Here is a 15,371-nt window from a genome sequence, read left to right on the forward strand (position 1 = left end):
AGAGACTGGAGCCTGACCAGCTTCTTGTTCCCTGCACTGGTGGGTTTACCCTGATTTGTAGAAATGGAGGATGTGGACTATTGAGTGCTCACTTTGCCTCCTTTCCTGAGCCTACTGAACTGTCTTTATAGCTGACTTTGCTGCCTGTGACATTCTGAATGTACACTGTGTGCAAGTATGAGGGAAACGGAAAAACAGGATCATAAATTGTTATCAAACTAAGATTAACTAAGATTTATATATATTGCTTTTTTGAGTCAAGGACATTTCAATTTACTTGGATGTGACAAGCTCAGTTTTTTGTTTTCTGTTTTAAATAACATACTGTGAGAAAATAGATATCCAACAAATAACTATCTTGGCAAACCCTAATGCAATAAAAATATTAACAGCGCATTGCAATTCACCTCACCTCTCCAGTTTCAAAGGAAAGAGTAATATGAATGGAATATGGACAAAATAATGCACCCCTAAAAGTTGAAATATGGAACAGTTCCAAACACTTGCAAAAAAAATAATGACTCACAGCTCAGCTTTTCTGGGTCTTATCAACTACCTTTGCTATCAAAGTTTTAATGATTTTGGATCCTGCAAAGCCACATACCTAATGAAGAGCAAACTACTCCCTTTTTTTCCTTCCCTAGGTAAATGGAAGCGATGCTTATTGTTGGCAATATCTGTTGCAATCAGTAGAACAGAATCTGGACAACGCATGTGAGCCCAGCACACTAGACGGCAAAAAGTATCTTGCTTTTGTTAGAGATTAAAACAGAGTGGAACCAGGTTTGTATATGGCACCCTCTTGTATACTAAACATGAATCTAAAGACTAGAGAAGTGAGAACATCTCAGCAGGCTTTGGATCAGGTCTTGAATGAGAACAGTTCTGCCTGGCCAACACATGAGAGTGGGACAGAGTAGGGCCTGGGGTGCGGCAAAGCACCTCCATTAGCATCAAAAAGGGCACGGCAACATTTTCATTTTCTGTCCAAACACCCTCTCTTATATTCCAGCTCACTTATGAGAAAGGACTGGCTGCTCGGGGAATTCCAGGCCTGCTTTTAAGCGCTGCCCTCTCTACCGTTTAACATCCATCCTCACTTAAGGCTCTGCAAAGTGTTTGCATTTCTGCTGCAGCCCAACCACTTCACATGCCCTGCTGTAGGCCCTGATCTGAAATTACAGAAAGAACAATTGTGAAATACCACTATTAAACATTCCTCTCAAAAGCTGTTGAATAAGTTCTCCCCAAAGCAGGCTTCAGCTGCTCCCTTGATGTTTCCTAGTGTTTACCGTTGCCACGATACAATTGCTGGATTCGCCCTCCTGGGTCTCCAGCCTGTTTTACCTTATCAAGTTGGGACACAACCTCCCATAAGAGCGAATGCAAAACTGAGAGCTCTCTGCCCAGGTCGATGTAGCCCTCAAATCCAGGCATGTTTGAGATGGTATCTGGGTTAGAGATCTCCAGGAGAAAACGCTTCATTCCTCCCCACTCATGTTCCAAAAAGTCATTCATGAAGGCCATATATTCTTCTTTATTCCCAAACCTGCAAGAAAGGGGAGTAGGGGAAAGCTAGTCAATAACCTCCACACAAAACACAGAGTACAGGTGCTCACAGACAATTACTTAAATACTTCACTTTACACCTGCCTTTCTGAAGATTTGGTCCAGGAGGGGGAAAAAAAAAGGGACAATTTAAGAGATTCACTGCTTTCTTAGACTTACAGAAATACTAGTAATTCACTGTTTGCACTATGATCAAGGGGTCAGCACATCTTTCCGCCTCCATCCCACGGGCAACCCTTCCTCTTCTCCCCTTCTCTGCGTTCCTGCCCCGTCAGAGACATGCCATGCCCTTTGTGTCATTCAGCTGGGAGTTCGGGAGGAAGAAAGGAGGAAAATCATGACCCGTGGTGGGAACAGGCTTTTTTTCTTTTGAAACAGCATACACACTGACATACTAATGCATTGCTCTTCTTGGTTTTATACTGTCACCTCTACCCAGTTCAACACAGCCCAAATCTGCACGTGAAAAGGAGACACTGAGGTGTCTCAGGGGGAATGGTGTTTCACGTTTAAGTGAGAAATTTCCTCCTTTTCCAAAGCTGATGTCAGTGTGACAAATAATTAGCTGTCTGCAAACATGACTGCCAAGCAGGGCTCTCCTTACTCCGCAGTGCCCTGCAGTGACTTGCAGCCCTGGAGGCACCAGTTTCAGTTTTATCGTCACCACCTACTTCGCAAAATTGGCGAGATTCTGAATGACTTTAGCAATAAGCGTGAGCGTGCGAGATGTCCGGTCGTCAGGATACTCCTGCATGAGGCTGAAGAGGCTGGGGGACATGATGGCGGGGCAGAGGAAGCGGAGGAAGAGGGAGGCACTGATCAGGCGTTCGCTGATGTCCTGCTTGCCCCTGCTCAGGCACTGCTGCTTCCAAGATGCAAACACCTCCTTCAGCTCACGAGGGAACACGCTGAAAAACAAACAACCAGGAAATAAAATCGTATGGGCAATGAGATGCAACAAGTTGAACCAATGACTAATCACGTGAAATAATTATCTGGGAGAAAACATCATCGGCTATTTTTTTCTCCCCCTTTTTCTCTCTCTAGGCTGGGAAATGTCATTAGGCATCTATTCTTAGATCCCCATTTAATCTGGTGATACTTAAGTAGTCTTTAAAGCATCTCTTGTCCATATATGCTAAGTGAAGCCATTTTCAGACACGCTGATTCGCAAGCTAAGAACTACTTAGCCATTGCTACCCTGGAGCAAACAGGGTGTTAGGATATTAAAAACAAACTGAAATTTTTATTTTGCTTCTTAAGATCTCTCAATATTTCACATGTGCTTCATCCTGAAGCAGAAAGGCCCTTCTTATTTCACTGTTACTCAGGAGCAGAGATTAATAGAAATCCCCGCCAACGTTTCCTCCCTGTGATTTCCTGTTCAATTCTATAAATCTAAAGGGTCTAAAAGTTTTCTATACACGTCAAAACTTTCAGCTTTTTATTCCAAGTTCAATCTAAGCTGTTATCTTCTCACTGTAATCCCTCCTTATTCAGTCCCAGCTCAGTATGTGTTCCCTTGGCAGAGCATTTCAGCAGAGGCTCCTGCCAGGTATGGTGTGGGGGACTGGAAACCCTAATTTTGGGCACAGGTTCCACCTGCAATATGGTGTCAGATGCAGGAAGACAGCGAGGAAAGGAAATGAAGGCAGCCTCAGAAGACAGATGGGTCTATGTTATTTCCCTGTACAACTGCTGTTTTCTCATCTTCAGAGGAGGAATGGGCACCCTTTAAGCAAATGACCTAATGAGGGAGAGGGAAGATGCCTCACCAGTAAGAGTTAATAATCTTGCAGAAGGCCAGCTCGCAACACATTTTCAGGTTGCTCTGATGATCTGTTAATTCACTGGATGAACATTTGCTGGGATCCACTTCACAGTTTTCATCCGACTCATACAAAGCCTTGATAAACTCCCCTGGACAAAGGGAAGAGGGTGACAAACGGGGTGGTTACACAAAAAGCCTCCTTGACACACCTTTAAATCCTGCTTATGTCTGTCTTTCCTTGGCCTCTTCTGCTCACTGTGGCTGCAATCCAGGCTCCAGACACCAGATGTTGGGGACACGACTCCTCCCAGCCCTGTCAGAGCAGAGCACTTGCCACACCAGATCAGTCGGCTGGTGCTCTGATGCTTCGGCCTCCTGTGCCCTCGCTGCCCCCAAACAGAGGTGCAGGAAGAGGACGGCTTTGCTTATAAACCCTGCAGACACTTCACTTACAGCCTAAAGAATAGGATCTGACTTGGTATTCAAACTGTATTATCAACTATAAAATTATCCACAGTCTTAGGAATGAAGCTGTGCTATTTGTCTTCGTAATTTCCCCAGGAAATGCACTTGACAATGTTATTTATTTTTATTATTTCTAAAGTTACCATTTTTTTTTAATTTCAAAAAGTGTCACCTTGCTCTTGAATAAGAGTAATACCCAAGTGCAAGCTAGAGATTGCTAATTTTCTCAACCTGTTTTATCAACGCCTTACAACATTTTTATAGCCTGCATCTTTCAAAATCCTTTGCATTTCTGTCGTCCTTCTCTTGTGGCATCACAAGAGAAAATGGACACATACAAAACTTGATGAAGTTTCCTTTGTTTGACATATGAGAACGAACTACTTGCTAGTTCTCCTATATATGCTAGCACACCAAGAGATTTTTAAACTGTTGTTGTTCACTAGGAAAAACACTTTATTCATTCATTTAACAACTCAGTGTCTTTTAAGTTCATCTCCTCAGATGATCTTGCTGGCTCCCAGCTAATGCCAGAAGGCTTGTTTGTGCAAAAGGGTTTTGATTTATTTTGTCTTTGTTTTCATTAAAACCCCTAACCACCTCCCATTCCCCACCCCCAGAGCTCGAGTCAGCAGTGTTCTTGCAAGCAAAGCAGGTGGCGAATTTTCTTAAGCACTTCTGGTTTTTTTGTTGGGGTCCAACAAATTTCTGCTGAGGGCATCTAGATCACTTATTTGCAAAACTCTCGGTATCACTTCTGTTGAGCCAGTTCTGTCTTAACTGTTGTTTACTGGACAATGTTTTTTCCTTAAAAACTTACTTGTTGTGGTCCATAAGACCCTGCCTTAATCCTATATTAAGATGCTCTTACAGACGTATTAAATAGCTAACACCAAGCATAATGTTGTTAATCCTTTCAAAGAACATGGCATCTGAGCAAAATGACAAAGAATTAGATGGGTATATTGGCGTGAGCAACCTTGCCCTGAGCTACAGACAAGCGGGACGACCTTAGGGGGATTTTCCATCTCTCATGTCTATGATTTACACTCTTATCGCTCAGCTCTAAATGATGTATTAGAAGTCATTAATTTAAAAATATTTTAATGTAATTATTGCACATTAAGGGGCTTGTGGTCAAACAAGCTGATGGTCCCACAGCTGATGGTTCAGTCTGCTGAAAAACACCACACAAAGTAATACACTGCTCATTTCTCCACACCAGGCGAGAGCCCAGGACTGTGACTTATGCTCAGTGGTTCCACCCGTGAGAATAAGCGTACCAGAACAAGCTCATTACACTTAAGAAATGGCCAAAATGCATATAATCACGGACCTGACTATACTGACCCTTGGAGCACTAATTTAGCCCACTATCTTGCCAGCGTCTGGGATTGCTGAGGACAAGCGAGACAGCTGGGAAAGCAAGCTTTTATATTCTTTGTTGGTGAAAGAATGTGGTGTGGGACTTGGCTTTGGCCTGATCTTATTTCTCTTGTATCAATTTCCAAAGTTTTCTTCGTCCAAGAAACAACAACCAGGGGGATGGGAGGCTCATTGTGCAATCGTGGATAACAAAGGTTGTGTGGAGTTGCTAAAAGCCAACTGTAGCGAGGCTGTGAGTTTCTTTGGAAGAGAGCATGCACGGTTCTCGTCCTCTTTATTGCAAGCTACTGTCAACCAGATACTCCTTTGTAGATCTAACCCCCTAGGTGGTAGACTTTAGCCTAAAGCAAGTGCAGGAGCTTCTTTAGAATAAAAGGAGATTAGCGAAATACATACTTCACATTCATAACCCCTTCTGAAATCTCCACCTAATTGTATTGCACGTGATACCACATTCACTCCTGACACCACAGTACAAGGTATCAAGTCTCAGTTTCCGCTGTTAAACTATGTGTCAAAATCCCTTTTCTAAGACTGTTCATATATCAGATGGAACAGTATTGTCCACAAATCAGTGGCAGTATTATACCTCTTCATCACAACTGGAGACACAAAAGGTTACCCAGAAAAACATAATGCGGTGATTTGCGCCTTGCAATACAAACAGGTGACAGACGCTTTCTTACCTAGTGCATCGTGAAGATACTTCTGCCCTACCAACTTTAGGTATTCCTCAATAGCTTTGGTAGCAAGCGTGTTCTCCCTGAAGATCAAGACATCATGTTCCCCACAACGATCTACCTCAGACATCACTAAATCCGTCAAGAAGTCCTGGAGAAAAAGGTCAAATGGCAAGAGGTTATTTTAACCGGCCTCAGTCACGCCAGGCTAAGAGCAGAAGCCAAGAAGGAAGGATAACAATAGGAGGCAGAGAATTACTGAAATAATTGCCAAGGAAGTAGCTAGGGCTCCTCTTGGGTTTATTATATTTATAAATGTTATAGATCACAAACTATAAAGGAAGAAGCAAAAGTCTCTAAAAGAAAATGTTTACATCCAAATTTGTGTTTCAGTTTAAAACCTGAACAGAAACCCTCACCAGTTTGTTTATCAGTGGCTTTGTCTGCTGAAATAAATGGTGATATTATATTTAGTACTGAATATCACACAAAACCTAGGATTTAAAAATTGAAGATGGAAGTTAGGCACAAGTTCTTATGGCTTGGTGAAATTTAAATAAGAAGAATGGCCTACATCAATTCAATTCACAAACCAAAAGTGGTTCAGGATTTGGGAAATAAGTTAACCTACTTGCTGTGGATCTATACGGCTTAACTTGAATAGTGTTCAAATGCCCAGCCAGGAACTATCAGCAAGTCTTGATACAGTGAATAACCTCTTGATATAGGCTCTAATTCTACAGTAACTTATTTCTTGAAGAAATAAATTTATGCAAGTCAAGGACACTCAGTATTTCACATGAAGTACTCTGTATTTTTCAAGACTCAACTTCAGCCACTGTAAAGCTCTCCAGGACAGGAAGCATATTTCTCTGTCTTTTTTTTTTTTTGTTAAAACAAAACACACCTGTTTCCAAAAGAGAACCCCCAAAGCCAAAACATCACCCTCAATTAAGGCTGAGTGATAACTGTGACTTGGTGGTTCTGTGGTGAACAGCAACACGCTCCAAACAGTTCAGAGAGCGCTGTAGGAAGATTTCATAACCCCGTTAACTACATAACGCATTGCTAACATAGGCAGAACAAATTATATATGATAAATATAGGCAAAACCCACATTTAGTACTCTTGGTTTTCAATCCACTCTTGCTGTTTCTTTTCAGCAAAATCTGAGAGAATTATTTTCAGCTGGTGCAAACTGGAAACAAACTGCCTTAAGAGCAGCTTTAGGTTATGGCAGCCTAAGCTGCTCAGCACTTCAGTAAACAGAGGTTCAAACATTCAGGCACTAGGAAGCCAGAGTTATAACACTAATTTATCCACCTGTTGCAGCTGACACAGCAGGAATCCAGAGCCAGCTTTCCAGCAGGATTTCAACACAAAGCTACAGGAGATACACCAGCTACCAGCTTCTCTTGATCAGACAAACAACTCAGTAACAACCGAGTTCCTACCCCCCAGTCACAATGCACCAGCATTTCTGAGACGTATGCTAAGTGGAGAACAGCAGAGAGTGGCAGATGGTTATGCAAACATAAAAGGCACCTTTTTGGAGCAGTTAAATTAGGCTGTCCCTTATGTCCACTCCTCCACAGCTCCAACCCTCTAACTCGTGTTTAACTTGCTCTGGCTGGCATTACTGGAAGAAGTCGGCTACACCTTGGTACAGCTCACACGCCCACTTGGCAGGCAGCATCCCGATAAATCAATGCTTTTAATGCTTCTCTGAATTTCCCAAGACCTACAAGGTATTTTCCCACAATCTATACAAAGAAACCAAGGCTTGCTTCAATTGCTACCTCACAGAGAACACTCAGTGCACACCCAGAAGTCCTGATGACATCCTTGGGGCAGCTGGGATCACCATTAACCAAGTATAGATTCTCCAAATGTCTCTTCAAACGCTGACCAAATCAATGTTAGCATTGATTAGCTGACTTAGCACTGAATCAACAATGGCAACCTGCTCCTTTTTTGTATCGAACTTATTTATGGAAGTAATTCTCCAGTTTACTAATCTCTTGCTTACTTATCTCTTATTCTGTCTTATGATTTTAGAAATACAAAAAAGGTTCCTGAACACTCAAGTGCAGGCCCTAACTTTTCAGAATAACATGAAGTTATACAGTTCTCCTGCTTATACTTTGTACACAGCATCTTTAGTCATTGTATCAACTCTTAATCACTGTAGGTATTGTTTCTATCTACACACATTCCTGGTAGATGCATTTGCCTAAGTGTTTCCAAATACTTTTGAGACCCTTTACCCCATCAGGCACCTTCTACTGTTGCTTATTCTCTAGCTTCCTATTTTCTAGCTGAAAAGGTACCACTTACGAGCAGCGAGCAGGAGTCGCACTCACAGAAGCCACCTGTTCTTACCTTCGCTCTGCCAGTGCTCTGAAGAATGTGCACCAAAGCACAAGCCATCTCCTCCTTATTCCTGACGCTGATCACCGGTTCCAGCACAGAGCACAGCATAGTGTAGTTGCTGGTAACAAACTCTGCAAATTCTTTGTATTGTTCCATGGGCAAGATGGTGATGGTCTGATAACGGGACTTTATCCGGATGGAAGGTCCCCCTGATTTCCCTTTGTTGGGTGTAGGTGTGCTGACTGGGTACCATTTTTCCACAAACTGGCGACCGGTCACGCTGGCCATGGGAATGTTGACCAGACCTACATAATTGTTCTTGTCCTTTTTCTTCTTCTTCTCCACATCCTTGTAGATGTGAACTGTGATGCTGTGAAGAGGTGGGAGACCGTAGAACTCAAAGTGCTCTCCCCAGAAGATGTTATCTGCTTTTGTTTTGCTGGTGGTGCGGGCAAAGAGGGTGTCATCGAGGCATAGCTCACAGAAGTATTTCTTCTTGGGGGCCAGGTCCTTTGCTTCAATGATCCAGAGACGGAGCACATTTTCAGCTCGACGGCAGTTGTCCTGTGCAGAAGAGAGAGTTCAGCTTTGATTGACAATCCCTAAAAATGTTGTCTTCTAAAGCAGCAGCAAAGGGCTACCTTCGGTGTGCAAGGCAGGGACAGAATCAGAGTTCAGAACCAGATGCTCTGATCTTCAGAATCAGAATCTCTAGAAAATCGGGCATTTTCTAAAGTAGAGGCAAAAGGTTGTCTTTTGTATGTCAAAGGTGGGGACTAGAGCATTTTTCTTCTCAAAAAGCTACATTTGAAATGGTTTCGAGAACAAACACTCTGCACAGGAGTCACTCAAAAGCTGCCAGACTGGCAGGGCACGCTGCATTGTTTACTCTTGTGAATAACTCCAAGAGCCCTGGATAGCCCGTCCCTTGAAGGTGGTATGCCAGCTATGGAGGTGACTTATCCTAACTATGTCCCCACAGTAAAACATGAAACCTGTGAAGCCACATCCCATCCTTCTGAGGTGCATGGTATCAGTCTGAAACCTCATAAGCAGGCGTGGGGGCAGGGATCAGGAAGGATGTGACATGTAATTATTCATTAAAGGTTTAACTTGCACTTACTACAATAGTACACAGCACCTTTTGATACACCGATGAGCGCACTTCTCCCCAGACTAAATTAATTGAGTGTGTGTCTGTTGGGAAGCCCTGGTACACTTGCCTAAAACCCAACCATACCACCTTCATTGCCCCAGTAATCTTATTTCCACAGTTTGTTACCTTATTCGGCTGCACTGTTCTGCGTAGGTTTTCCATCCACTTGTCCCTCTCTGCTGCAGAAGAACAACTGAAGCATTTACTGCCACTGGAGTAGGTTACCTGGAACAGAAAAACAACAGGTTGAGTTTGGGCAAACCCAGGAGACATGCAGGAGGCTGCAAAAAGCAAGGAAAAAGATAAGCAATGCTTGAGCAACGGAGCAAATATGAGAAAGGAAGAAGACCAATATGAAGCCTAGAAGGCAGAGAGGTTAAAAGGCTCACAAAATGTAGAGGAAAAAAAAATCAGTTCGAATTAATCTAAAACTAAAGAAACATTTGAGGAGCACCAGAGCCTCGTCTTAAAGACTTTGAAATAAGGCTTTAATCAACCAGTTAATCTATTTTTTTAAAAAAACCCCACTTGTTAATTGATCCACAGCTATTAAATTCTTGCAGTTTTTCCTGTTAAGTCCAATAGGCGGATGATTTGGTTACTGACAGTGTAAAGAAAGGTAGAATTAACAAAGTATTACTATAAGGCAAAACACACTGGAAATGGTGTCTTCAGGAAATACAAAATATTTCCAAGGGTCTGTATATACAGCGACAGGCTAAAACCAAGCGAAGGAGTTGTGCTCTGATCCAGCCCTGACACCCGATGCCATACACAGCTCTGCTTCCACGAGGGAGGGAACCACCTTGATTTCTTTCAGCGTTACGTGGCCTGACAAGCTTCATTTACTCTTTCCGTCCATTTGTGCACACAATTAAAAAGTGGCTTGAGACAACAGCCTCAGAGCTAAGTTATTGCCGTTTTTTTCTCTCAGCTCCCCAAACCTAAGCAAGCTGGAAAGTGCTTCCAACCAGAAGAACGAGACTGAAGCAAACACAACAGTTCCTGGCGACATCCCGAGGGAGAAGGGCCTGATACGCTGGTTTTCTGCCAGAGCAGTTTTCCAGGTTGTAAACAGATCTTTGTTCCAGAAGTTCAGACACATCTGACTAATCCTGCTGAAGACAGACTGCCACCCGCCCCTGCTGCGACAGACGCCGATGGCCTTAGACACATCCCAGCAGCACACACGAACGTGCTGCCGGTCCTGCGAGGGAAGGACTGTGTGTGCACAAACAGCCTGTTCTGGAAGCAAAGCGAAGAGCCGCGTGGGGCTGTGCTGCAGCCTGAGCTGACACAGCCAGAGGAGCTCCACATCCCGCTCTAACATGTTACTGAAGCTTCTCCTTTAGCAATCAGCAAACGGTCTGAGTTAATGGAAGGGTGTTCTGAATAGAAATCACATTTTTCAGTTATGGTCTATTTTTAAAATTTAATTTTAGGTGAATTTGAAGAGGATGAAACACAATTATGAACAATAGTATGTTCGAACCATACATTTGCATGCAAACTACAAATGCTTAGATATTTATCAAATTAAAGAGACTTTTGAATTAGAAGACACGGTAATTGAAAAATATTTCTCTCCGTTGAGTGATTGATGCCATTAGCCTCAAGGATTTCAAAATCGCATGCTGGTTAGACAGCTCCCACCCAAACCGCAGGATAGCAGCAGCTGCCGATCTGTTCTCCAATTACAAAGTCACCAAACAGCTACTGTGAGGGTTCGGAGCCACCGACAGCGTATAAGCGGTTATGCGTTTGGAGAGCGTTCTTTACCTCAAAGCAGAAGTCTTGTCCAAGGATGCTGCTGTGAAGTGGTTTGACGAAGACTTTTTCTTCCGAGCCGAGATCCAGGGCCTCCACGGCGCTGCCCGGGCTCAGCAGAGACTCATGGGAACGGGACTCTTTCAGTTTGGGCAATCCACGTGACCTGCAGCAGAGAAGGAAACATCATTTTTCTCACCATTACCAAAAGAGTTGGCAAGATCCCAGAGAAAGCTGTAACTCGCTGTATATTCAGAGCAACCTCTACAATTAGCCTGTAAACGTTATGAAAATAAAAGCAGGCCAGTAAGCCCAGACTCCTAAGGAAATATCCACCTACATAAGCCCAGGAAAGTCCATTCCCACTGACCTAGGAATTGCAGGTGCTGAGCAATCAGCGCAAGAACAGTAAAAGAAAATGTTCTGAACGTAAGTGCTGAAATTTAAAAAAAACCCATAGGCTTGGATATATATATATATAGATACACTATCTAGATTACTTAATTAACGTGTATTAACAGTAAAAAGCACACCGATCTCTGAATCTCTAAACCAATGCAGAATGATAGCTACTCTCATTAGAGCAAATGAGCCCCTCACAATACACTTGATTTTTCTTAACATACAAAGCCTTTACACTAAAGTCAAATACACAAATTATTTCCCATTTCACAATGCTCAAGTCAGTTACCTATATTTAGATTTTGCTTTTTCTTCTTCAGATGCTTCTTCTAGTTTTATCAGTTTCCACGGGTTTTTTTGATACCTCCATTCTCTTTTAACTTCTCCTCACTAACACATAATGCTTCTCTTTCTCAGTTGACTGTCCTGTAAACCCCTGAGCTCTTGCAGAGGTGGCATCTCCCAAATTCACTGTACTTTTTATCAAGGCAGTTCAGATGTGAAAGCGGAAAGGCATCAGTTGTTGGTACATTACACAGAGAAAAGCAATGTTCTGAAACAATGCCTTCTCACCTGTGCTTGTCCTCATAATATTTCCTCTTTTATTCAATTCCCACCATCAAGGAGAAGATGTTTACAACTGTATTTATGAAGGAGTGAAAGGCACAGCTACCTCTAACAGCTTCCTTAACTTTGAAAAATAAGCAGTTTTTATATACTTCCCTCAGATATCCTATACAAAAAAAATCCTCTTATTTTGTGACCTTAGTAAAATCAAATTCCCCCCACCCTTGAGCAATCCTATAGGGAAACAGAAAGGAAAACATAAAGAACCCACCACGTTTGGAAAAGGCGTCTTCAGTACTTCTAAGGCTGCTTAACAAAAACTCAGGTATCATGAAGGATACATGTAAAGCAACAAGCAGAGTTCATCTGACTGCTCCTTTGTACCAACTGAAATGCTGAAGGTATTCTAGTAGATTCATGTACGATAAGATTTATTAAGCAGTAAGGGAAAACTTTGTTCCCATTTAATATATTGAATGAGCTAAGAGCAGGCAGCAAAAACCTTTCATCAGAGGGATATTACAAAGACACTGATTTCAAATGCAAAGCAGCAGCAGGGGTAGAAATGCGTTGGCTGCGCTGTGCATGCTTTGTCACAACAGGTTCCAGCAGCAGCTGTACCAACGCAAAGCTAAAACCTCAGCCATGTATAATTGAACACTTGCTGCAGTTAAGGTAGGGCAAGTCTAAAATAAACACACCACAATACACCACTTTAATATCATCTCTGCAAAATCCTCTCTAATTTCTCCTTTCAAGAAAGCGCTGCTGAGGTCACTTGGCTTCTGTCCCTATCCCAAACTCGCAGCAATTCCAGTCCTGACAAAGTACTCGGTGCATGATGCAGGGGAGCTGGCTGAGCCTGCGGCCAACTCTCGCCTGAGCTCTGTGTCAGCGAAGAAAAGCACAGAGCGGTCACGAAGAGGGGAAAAAGAGAGGAAAGAAAAGTAATTACCAAATGAAGGAGAAAGAAAGAGAGATTTTACAAATCCCAGTTAAGCGGAGGCTGCACTTGGAGTAAGACAAATCAAACACACCTACATGAAACAATTGTACAGCCACTTAGCAGCACATCCCCAAATCATAGCGGTGCCACATGTCACAGCCTTTCCTTTCAAACTTCGTTCTCTGGGCTACATCTCAGACAGTAAATCCTGCCGGGAGAGGAAGAAAGGCACAAAATCCAGGAGGACATCTTCCTCACGCTTTAGGTTACAAATTTCAGATGAATACCATGCCAGGCAGATATGCTGGGGCAAGAAGAAAAGTCACAGCCGCAGCGGTACAGAAATCTCTCTCCTCGTCAGCTCTGCTTCCACCGGCCCCATGGGCGACACGAAGATGCTCCCAGGTGCATGTTGCCATGGTGCGGCCGTGGTAAGGAGATTACAGGGGGCCAGGGCGGGCAGCAGGCGCAGGGAGGCCGCTCGCAGACGTGGCAAACATGACCCTTCCTGAAATAAAGGAGTCCTTCCTCTTCCTTTCCTACGAGTTTAATGAGACCCGGACAGTTAAACACAGCAGGAGAGAGCGAGGCAGCTTCCAAGAATGCTCCTGAACAGCCTCTGGGGACAGGGTGAGGGCAAAGGCAGGTGCACACAGCAACTGTGCTCCACACATTCACATCCCACCTTGCAAGTTAAATCTCTTAGTACCATCTATTCTGCTTCATTGCTCTTCTAACTAGTCAGCTTTGAGCATTTTGTTTTGCTGCAGATGAGCTGAAGCATGGTTAGTTTTGTTGACTCAGGGTCCTGGGGCAGAGGAATATCTATCTGAGCAATCCCTTGATGTTACCATATTTAAAACAGCTCAATAAACTGATTAAGTGGCTTAGAATTGGCGCTTTATCTTCCATAAACACCACAGCAATGTCGTAACGCTGTTGGTTAGATGCAATCACATGCATTTACAAACACAAGTACACGCATTTGTAAGCACCATGGTATATATTCCATCTATTGATGGAGCTCTATTGGCTTGTGCCTAAATCAGAAGCATCTCAGTCAATATAGGCAATAATTATACAGAAATAGTAGTTCCCTGCTGCTTAAAGCCTGATCTGATATTCTGAAGCTGGAAGTAATGATGAAAGTAAATTGCTTGCTGCCTTATCTTTTTCATGGATGCCACTAACTTCCTTCTCAATGGCCAGCAAAGGGGCAAGATCAACAGCGTCTTCCTGTATCAGGTAGGAAGCTACTGGTAAAAATGGTTGTTGCTGAGTCTCGGTTAGGAGAGAGGTAATCCCAGAGAAGCAGATTACTGTAAACAGGAAGATCGGACGTGCAAAAGGTGGGGGAAGGGTTGTTTGTACAAATCTGTTTCTGTTAAACAGCTCCATTAACAACACAAATCCTGTTCTAAATTACAATTAACTTCAGACGATCAACTTTTTTTTTCCTGCTGCTTCTTCTATCTGCTACTGCGCACAACAAAAAGATCGCAACGGAATGAGACAGGAGTTCAGATCAAACAGTTACTAACAGCAGCAAAGGATCCTTACATAGGTATTCTCCATTATTTCCTTCCAATGGGAAAAGCAGGTGGAGCAGGAGCATGTCAGGGAGCATTTGAAACTTCTCACCTCTTTTCACATGCTTTGGAGTACCGGTCTGCAGAGCTGCGTAGCTTCTTTCTAAATCAGAGCCCAGTCAATGCCCCAAACCACTGACCTGGCAGCAGTGTGTGGCTGCTACGGAAAAAGATCTCTTCAAAAACACCATCCTCCTGGTGCAGCCCCAAGCTGACCCTCTCTCCTTGCACACCATAATTCAGTAATTTTCCACTACAGAAGATCTCGGTTGTAAGCCGGGAACTAGAAACCTCTGGCTTTCAGTGGCTGACCATGGCACGGAGCAGCCTATTAGTCCCCTTCTGTTATATTCTACTGTCTGTAAGGCATGTAGGATGAAGGGTTAAAATCCTAATTGCTCTGGTTATGAAGGTCTCCTGCTGATTTTGACCTATTTAAAAGCCAACCTACAAAGCACAAAAGACCTTCAATTACTGAGCTTGCCAGGGACAGCACTACATTGCTTGGAAAACAAGCTTGTGGACATCAATAATCCAAAAGATTAAAAATATATGTATAGAAATGAACTACCACAGAACAGAATCTCATAATCTGCTTCCTTTACCAAACTGGTGCAGAGGCAAAGAATTCTGAAAAGAGTGTTTTGTTCAGCCCAAGCACCCGGCTAAAGCAATGTCTCCACTGATGTGACACAAAACT

General features: G+C 43.1%; 1 protein-coding gene across 1 annotated transcript in view; it reads right to left on the minus strand.

The window, feature by feature from the left end:
• The window catches only part of RASAL2 (RAS protein activator like 2), a gene marked incomplete at its 5' end in the record, with an annotated part of 174,163 nt that overhangs the window by 14,289 nt on the left and 144,503 nt on the right, over window positions 1-15,371 (minus strand). Inside the window, 7 exons of the mRNA XM_080349135.1 lie at window positions 1,348-1,549; window positions 2,241-2,477; window positions 3,345-3,489; window positions 5,878-6,022; window positions 8,254-8,808; window positions 9,527-9,625; window positions 11,180-11,333. Coding sequence (XP_080205261.1) covers window positions 1,348-1,549; window positions 2,241-2,477; window positions 3,345-3,489; window positions 5,878-6,022; window positions 8,254-8,808; window positions 9,527-9,625; window positions 11,180-11,333 — 1,537 coding nt within the window. The remainder of the gene's footprint in view (window positions 1-1,347; window positions 1,550-2,240; window positions 2,478-3,344; window positions 3,490-5,877; window positions 6,023-8,253; window positions 8,809-9,526; window positions 9,626-11,179; window positions 11,334-15,371) is intronic.

Source organism: Nesoenas mayeri (genome assembly GCF_963082525.1).
Source record: "Nesoenas mayeri genome assembly, chromosome: 8".
Taxonomy (NCBI): Eukaryota; Metazoa; Chordata; class Aves; order Columbiformes; family Columbidae; genus Nesoenas; species Nesoenas mayeri.